Source organism: Scyliorhinus torazame, chromosome 12 (assembly GCF_047496885.1).
Source record: "Scyliorhinus torazame isolate Kashiwa2021f chromosome 12, sScyTor2.1, whole genome shotgun sequence".
Lineage (NCBI taxonomy): Eukaryota > Metazoa > Chordata > Chondrichthyes > Carcharhiniformes > Scyliorhinidae > Scyliorhinus > Scyliorhinus torazame.
This window is the reverse complement of record NC_092718.1, coordinates 209,857,001-209,865,942: the sequence shown is the minus strand read 5'-3', so window position 1 is coordinate 209,865,942 and position 8,942 is coordinate 209,857,001. Positions and strand designations below refer to the sequence as shown.

General features: G+C 50.6%; 1 protein-coding gene across 1 annotated transcript in view; it reads left to right on the top strand.

Moving 5' to 3' along the window:
* Positions 1-468: 468 nt before the first annotated feature.
* nxn (nucleoredoxin) overlaps positions 469-8,942 on the top strand; it is a 267,836-nt gene continuing 259,362 nt past the window's right edge. Inside the window, exon 1 of the mRNA XM_072469839.1 lies at positions 469-948. Coding sequence (XP_072325940.1) covers positions 643-948 — 306 coding nt within the window. The 5' untranslated portion in view covers positions 469-642. The remainder of the gene's footprint in view (positions 949-8,942) is intronic.

The following is an 8,942-nucleotide window of genomic DNA, read 5'->3' as shown; positions in this document are numbered from 1 at the left end:
CACCCCCATGCATTGCCGTTCCCTACTCCTCCCCTCCCAGGGTCCCGGGTTCGATTCCCGGCTTGGGCCACTGTCTGTGCGGAGTCTGCACCTTCTCCCCGTGTCTGCGTGGGTTTCCTCCGGGTGCTCCGGTTTCCTCCCACAAGCCCCGAAAGACATGCTTGTTAGGTGAATTGGACATTCTGAATTCTCCCTCCGGTTACCCGAACGGGCGCCGGAGTGTGGCGACTAGGGACTTTTCACAGTAACTTCACTGCAGCGTTAAGGTCAGCCTACTTGTGACAATAATAAAGATAAGATTATTATTATTATTGACTTGGCGCACAAGAAGGATGAAGTTTTTATTTCTTGACAATGGGGGTCAAAAGACTTCCTGAAGAAGGATTTCGCCGGTGGGACCAATAGGAGTGCTGGAGCTGAGCTTTGCCATGTCCCATAGGTGGGACTGGAGTCTGTGGAGAGGAGGGGGGAAGAGAGAGAGACAGTGTGAGCAGAGGAGAGGGGGAGCACAGAGCAGACAAAAAAAAACACACACACTCCAAGGAAGTAATCTTGTGAAGAATTTGCACTGGGGGTGATTTTTATCCCCCCGCCCCACCCCTCTCCCCTCCCTGATTTTCTTTGCTGCTGCACTGGGGAAGAATGTCTGAGCTGCTGTGCCAGCTGCTGGGCGAGCGGCTGACGGACCGCCACCAGGCCGAGGTGGAGAGCTCTCCGCTGGGCACGGACGGGCGGCTGCTCGCCCTCTACTTCGGCTGCAGCTGGAGCCCCGCTTGCCGGCAGTTCACCGTGCTGCTCAGCGACTTCTACGGCCGCTTCAAGGAAGGGGAACACGGCGAGCTGCTGGAGGTGGTCTTCATCAGCTCCGAGGAGGAGCACAAACCCTGGCAGGAGTTCGTGGGCCAGATGCCCTGGCTGATGCTGCCTTTCCAGGACAAGGAGAGGAAGGTAACAGGGGGGCGGAGGAGGGGGTGCAGTATTGCACAGTGTTGGGGGGGGGGGGGATACAGTATTGTACACTGTTGTGAGGGGATACTGTATTGCACAGTGTTGTGGGGGGGATACAGTATTGTACACTGTTGTGAGGGGGGATACAGTATTGTACACTGTTGTGAGGGTATACAGTATTGTACACTGTTGTGGGGGGGATACAGTATTGTACACTGTTGTGGGGGATACAGTATTGTACACTGTTGTGGGGGGATACAGTATTGTACACTGTTGTGGGGGATACAGTATTGAACACTGTTGTGAGGGTATACAGTATTGCACACTGTTGTGAGGGTATACAGTATTGTACACAGTTGTGGGGGGGATACAGTATTGTACACTGTTGTGGGGGGGATACAGTATTGTACACTGTTGTGGGGGGGATACTGTATTGCACAGTGTTGTGGGGGGATACTGTATTGCACACTGTTGTGGGGGGATACAGTATTGTACACTGTTGTGGGGGGATACAGTATTGTACACTGTTGTGAGGGGGGATACAGTATTGTACACTGTTGTGAGGGTATACAGTATTGCACACTGTTGTGAGGGTATACAGTATTGTACACAGTTGTGGGGGGATACAGTATTGTACACTGTTGTGGGTGGATACAGTATTGCACACTGTTGTGGCAAATACAGTATTGTACACTGTTGTGGAGGGATACAGTATTGTACACTGTTGTGGGGGGATACAGTATTGTACACTGTTGTGGGGGATACAGTATTGCACACTGTTGTGGGGGGATACAGTATTGTACACTGTTGTGAGGGTATACAGTATTGCACACTGTTGTGAGGGCATACAGTATTGTACACAGTTGTGGGGGGGATACAGTATTGTACACTGTTGTGGGGGGGGATACAGTATTGTACACTGTTGTGGGGGGGATACTGTATTGCACAGTGTTGTGGGGGGGAAACAGTATTGCACACTGTTGTGGGGGGATACAGTATTGTACACTGTTGTGGGAGGGATACAGTATTGTACACTGTTGTGAGGGGGGATACAGTATTGTACACTGTTGTGAGGGTATACAGTATTGCACACTGTTGTGAGGGTATACAGTATTGTACACAGTTGTGGGGGGATACAGTATTGTACACTGTTGTGGGTGGATACAGTATTGCACACTGTTGTGGCAAATACAGTATTGTACACTGTTGTGGAGGGATACAGTATTGTACACTGTTGTGGGGGGATACAGTATTGTACACTGTAGTGGGGGGATACAGTATTGCACACTGTTGTGGGGGATACAGTATTGCACACTGTTGTGGGGGGGATACAGTATTGCACACTGTTCAGGGGGGATACAGTATTGTACACTGTTGTGGGGGGGATACAGTATTGCACAGTGTTGTGGGGGGATACAGTATTGCACAGTGTTGTGGGAGGATACAGTATTGTACACTGTTGTGTGGGGATACAGTATTGTACACTGTTGTGTGGGGATACAGTATTGTACACTTGTGTGGGGATACAGTATTGCACACTGTTGTGTGGGGATACAGTATTGTACACTTGTGTGGGGATACAATATTGTACACTGTTGTGGGGGGATACAGTATTCTACACTGTTGTGTGGGGAAACAGTATTGTACACTGTTGTGTGGGTATACAGTATTGTACACTTTTGTGGGGGGATACAGATGTACACTGTTGTGGAGGGATAAAGTATTGTACACAGTTGTGTGGGGGGATACGGTATTGTACACTGTTGTGTGGGATACAGTATTGTACACTGGTGAGAGGTGGATACAGTATTGTACACTGTTGTGGGGGGATACAGATGTACACTGTTGTGGGGGGGATACAGTATTGTACACTGTTGGGGGGATACAGTATTGTACACTGTTGTGGGGGGATACAGATGTACACTGTTGTGGGGGGATACAGTATTGTACACTGTTGTGGGGGATACAGTATTGTACACTTGTGTGGGGATACAGTATTGCACACTGTTGTGTGGGGATACAGTATTGTACACTGTTGTGGAGGGTTACAATATTGTACACTGTTGTGGGGGGGTACAGTATTGTACACTGTTGTGTGGGGATACAGTATTGTACACTGTTGTGGGGGATACAGTATTGTACACTGTTGTGGGGGATACAGTATTGTACACTGTTGTGGGTGGTATACAGTATTGCACACTGTTGTGGGGGGATACAGTATTGGACACTGTTGTGGGGGATACAGTATTGCACACTGTTGTGGAGGGTTACAATATTGTACACTGTTGTGGGGGATACATTATTGTACACTTGTGTGGGGATACAGTATTGCACACTGTTGTGGGGGATACAGTATTGCACAGTGTTGTGGGGGGGATACAGTATTGCACACTGTTGTGGGGGATACAGTCTTGCACTGTGTTGTGAGGGGGATACAGTATTGTACACTGTTGTGGGGGGTGTTACAGTGTTGCAGACTGTTGTGGGGGTTTACAGTGTTGCACACTGTTGTGGGGGATACAGTATTGTACACTGTTGTGGGGGATACAGTATTGCACACTCTTGTGTGGGCATACAGTGTTGCAGACTGTTGTGGGGGGTTACAGTGTTGCAAACTGTTGTGGGGGGTTACAGTGTTGCAGACTGTTGTGGGGGCTTACAGTGTTGCAGACTGTTGTGGGGGGTTACAGTTTTGCAGACTGTTGTGGGGGATACAGTGTTGCACACTTTTCAGTGGGCGGATACCGAATTGCACACCTCCCACTTTGCTGTGCAGAACCGACCCGTTGATCCTAATTGTCACAAACATTGCTGTTTCAACCTATTTTTAAATAAAAATCGACTTGAATCCATCTCTTTATTGACAGGAAGGAACATGGGTGGTACTTTTTAAAACACTGTTTTGCTGGGCCAATTGGCGAGCTGTTTGGAAAAGTCAGCACAGGTGCGATGGGCTGAATGACCTCCTTTCGTTCTGTCTGCCTGTATAATGAAGGGCAATAGCATTTCTTTTCTAGTCGGATGCATCCTTTAATTTCACCGCGCATAGATTGAGCTACCTCGTTGTAGTTTTGTTCATCTGAAGTCAGTTGATGTCCTTTCCCCCCATTTGCAGTATCTGCGCACACACGGGTTTGAAAACGGCGGAATATTGTGCGGGGTTTGGGGTGGAGAATGGTTGCGATGACAACTGTAAAATGCTGGAGTTTTTTTTCGGGGATTGGAAATATTCTGCGCTGCCTGGGTCTCACTGAGCTGAGTGCATGTCTGAATTCAGTGCAAATTTTGGTAACATTTTACGATGTGATATTCAAAAGAAACCAGTCTAACACCAGATACCATTGCAGCATTGAATTTCATTGCCCACTCCTGCCCCGACACACCAATGTTCATGGATATTTTAACCCAATGAGCTGACCCAGTAAATAATATCAACTTCTTTATTTGCACACAGAGAGACTTCAGGGGGCGGTTAACATGGGCGTCTTAAATTTCCTGTGAAGTTTGACGCTCTTTACCAGCTCGGAAGTTTGTGCCATTGACCCACTTTCTTCCTGACCTCTTAATGTTTGCAACGTTGTAGTAAGAGGGAGACCGTTCACTGTACTGGCGTGTCCATAGGCTGCCCCTGCACCTTGCAGAGTCGGGTCTTCGTTTACAATGTCTGGTACAGAGTGCCTCTACATTGTTTTCACTGTAGAAAAGGGAATGAATCGTTTGATTGGCTGCCCAGCCAGGGGTCATTGTGGGGGGAAATTTGGGGGGGTGGGGCGGGCAGGAGAACTGGGGGGCTGTTTTTTTCTCATTAATTTACGGGATGTGGCCGTCGCTGGTTAGGCCAGCATTTATTGCCCATCCCTAGTTGCCCTTCAGAAGGTGGTGATGAATTGTCTTCTTGAACCCCTGGAGTCCCTGAGGTGCAGGTACCCCCGCTGTGCTGTTCGGGAGGGAGCTCCAGGATGTTATCCCAGCGACAGTGAGGGAATGGCGATATGTTTCCAAGTCAGGGTGGTGAGTGACTTGGAGGAGAATCTCCAGGTGGTGGGGTTCCCAGGTATCTGCTGCTCTTGTCCTTCTAGATGGTAGTGGTCATGGGTTTGGAAGGTGCTGTCGTAGGAGCCTTGGCGAGTTCCTGCAGTGCATCTGGTAGATGGTACACACGGCTGCCACTGTTTGTCAGTGGTGGAGGGTTTGAATGTTTGTGGAAGGGGAAGCAATCAAGCTGCACTCATCCAGGCAAGTGGAGAGTATTCCATTACACTCCTGACTTGTGCCTTGTACATGGTGGACAGGCTTTGGGGTGTCAGGAGGTGAGTTCCTTGCCATAGGATTCCGAGTCTTTGACCTGCCCCAGTAGCCACATTATTAAAAAGGCTAGTCCAGCTCAGTTTCTGATCAATGGGCACCCCCAAGTTGTTGATTGTTGAGGATTCAGCGATGGTAATGCCATTGAATGTCAAGGGGCGATGGTTAGATCCTCTCTTGCAGGAGAAGATCATTGCCTGGCACTTGTGTGGCGAAATGTAACTTTTTTGGGGGGGGGGGGCCATAGGAACTTTGGGGGAGTCGGGGGCAGGGCGGACATGCAGTAAAGTGGTGATGCTTTGGGGATATTTCCAATTCACACGCCGTGTTCCCAGTGTCGGCTTGAGGTCATTCCATTGTTTAAAGCGGCAGAGGCTGTTTATTAAAGAGGGTTCAATATTCACCTCCCTCCCCACCCTCTCAGGAGGTAAGCTCGAGGGTGTGCTCAATCTGGACGGCAGTCTCAATATCCTGTCTCCTTTGTGCTGTACATGGCGAGTGTTGCTGAAGGCCTAGACTCAGGTTGAGGCAAGGCCAGAAAGAGCCCGGTGAAGCAACCACACAGATGGTGTGAGGAATCAACGCTAATGTCACTAATTATCTGTTGGTTACTGCTCAATACTGTGTGGTGGAAATCTCTCCAGCTTCTTCAGCCTCGTTATAATAATCTCATCTTGCTTTATCTTTGCCTCACAGCACCAGGGACCCGGGTTCAATTCCGACCTTGTGTGGAGTTTGCCCGTTCTCCCGTGTCCTTCATGTGTTTCCTCCGGGTGCTCCGGTTTCCTCCCAAAGTCCAAATACACATAGAATATACATAGAACATACAGTGCAGAAGGAGGCCATTCAGCCCATCGAGTCTGCACCGACCCACTTAAGCCCTCACTTCGACCCTGTCCCCCGACCCAATAACCCCTCCTAACGTTTTTGGACACTACGGGCAATTTATCACGGCCAGTCCACCTAACCTGCACATCTTTGGACTGTGGGAGGAAACCGGAGCACCCGGACGAAACCCTCGCAGACACGGGGAGAACGTGCAGACTCCGCACAGGCAGTGACCCAGAGGGGAATCGAACCTGGGACCCTGGCGCTGTGAAGCCACAGTGCTAACCACTATGCCACCGTACTGCCCAAGATGTGCAGGTTAGGTAGATTGGCCATGATCAATTGCCCTTTCGTGTCCAATAGGTTCGGTAGGGTTACTGGGTCACAGGGGTAGGGCAGGGGAGTGGGCCTAGGTAAGGTGCCCTTTTTCTCTTGGACTATCTTTTATTCGATTGCCAGTCTTCAGATAACCTATATTCTTCTGTGTTTAGCTGTCGACGCCTCTACCCCCGACATGGATAAACATTCAGCTCCAGCAGTGATGGGTTTGATTTTGATTTTTCACATGGCCTCAATTCTTTTCACTTCTTCACTCCCCGTCTTTCCAGTTTCTGGGTTGTGCGGCAGGGAACTGGGTAAAGCCCTCCAGGCTGGATGTTCATGAAATGCATATTGTACACATAAACTGTAATGATAAGCGAGGTACATACCACATACTTCCCGAAAAGAAACTGATCTATTTTCCATTTTGTGTCATGTTAAATTTGTTATGTTCCAAATTTCAAGAACAACGTGTAATTTTGGAGGACCCGCAAAGCACTTTGGGGTTCTCTGAGGTTCCAAGATGCTCCAAAGCACTTCAAAGTCAACCATTTAGTTTTGGCCTGAATTACTGCCGTTCTGTTGGCATCACGTCGCCTCACCGGGCCTGGGACCCGGGTTCGGTTCTGACCTTGACCGCGTGGAGTTTGCACGTTCTCCCCGTGTCGGAGTGGGTTTCCTCCGGGTGCTCCGGTTTCCTCCCACTGTCCAAAGATGTGCAGGTTAGGTGGATTGGACATGGTCAATACACAGAGTTGGGGGCTGGGCAGGGGGGGGGGGGGGGGGGGTGGGGGGGGGGGGGGGCGGTGCTGCGTGGAGTGCTCTTTCTGAGGGTGGGTGCAGATTCGATGGGCCGAATGGCCTCCTTCTGCACTGCAGAGATTCTATGGATTCGTCTGTAGGTTCTGAACAGCTATGTTGTGCTGTTTTGGTGGTGCGGACTACGTGAGGAGCTTTGATCTGGGAACTGGGAGAACTCCCTGCCGTTCTATTGTTTCTTTTTTCCAGCTACCCAGGTCTCATCTGACAGGATGTACCTTTGGCAATGCGGAACTTTCTGGGGACACGCTGGAGTGTCTGCCTCGGCCCTGTAGCAAAACCTGAGTGTGTGCTTGGAACCCAGGACCGTGTGGCACGCCCTTCCAGCACTGAACCAGGCTGGCGACTTGTATTTGTCAGCCTCCAAGCTCACAGCGCAGTTTGTAGATTGTCCGAGCCAATTTCCATTCGCTTCACATCAGACCAACAGTCCCATCCTTCAGCAGCTTGCTGAATTCCCTTGCTCCGGTTGTGATATGTCTCTCGTACGCGGGGCGACTTTGTTCAGCCTGCGGCCTAAACAACGTCCACACACTCACCTCTATTCCTTCAGTGGGCGTGGCAGGATGTGCTTGCCACTTGTCTGGTCAAGTCCCATAACCTCTCTTCGCTCAGTACTTTCCTGTAAAGCACCTTGGCATGTGGACAGCGATGTGCGGACATTTATCACAACAACATCTTGCATTCACATATCGCCTTTCACATTGTAAAAACATCCCCAGGCACATACTCCGGTGGAACATTATCAGGCAAAATTTGGCACCAAGCCTCATGCAGACCCAGGCAGCTGAAGACACGGCTGCCAATGAATGGCCGATGAAACGAACACTTGGACTTCCTTTCACCTGAGTGTGAGACAAGATCCTGTGACAAGCTTCAAATGTTTACATAGCAATTACACAGCCCTCAACGAATGGCTAACTTAAAATAACCAGTTAAATCTGATCCCACAGAGCTCGATAGTTACATCTCTTAGCTACTGTGAATAGATGTCATGTTGCTATATGATGCCTCTCTTCAATCCGTCTACTCGCTGATTTTTGCTTCTGTTTTCCAATCGAGTGGCAAGCTTCTGGGGATATGCTGTTCTCCGCCCCAATCACGTTAGTTGTGTTGTTCGAGCCCCATGGACAAGCTCTGGGCTGACACACGGGGTTGTGGCCGGGTTCAAGCGCCATTCCGTAGAGTCTGTGTGTTGGATAAGCCGCCCGTCTAACTCATCCCTCCTTCCTTGAGGGCTGCCCCTGTATTCCCCATCCCCGACTTTGCAGCACCATTGATGGCTGAGCCTCCAACTACATCCCAGAATTCCCACCTCGCCTCCTAAAGAATCTCTTTGAAAATCCCGTCTCCTTGCCACCGCCGCCCAGCATCCTTTCTGAATCAGCTTGGCATTAAACCGTTGGCAGCGGCACCCCCGCCAATTCTCCGGGCCCCAATGGGCCGAACGGTCGTCCGTTTTTGGCCAGTCCCGCCCGCGTAGTTTACGCATGGTCCCACACGGCGGGACCTAGCAGGTAAGTCGGCGGGGGCGGTCCTCAGGGATCCGACCCCGGTGGGGGGCCCCCACGGTGGCCTGGCCCGCGATCGGGGCCCACCGATCTGCGGGCGGGCCTGTGCCGTGGGGGTACTCCTTCCTTCCGCGGCGGCCCCTGTAGAGCTCCGCCATGGCTGGCGCGGAGACGAGAACCCCCTGCGCATGCGGCAAAACACGCCGGCTG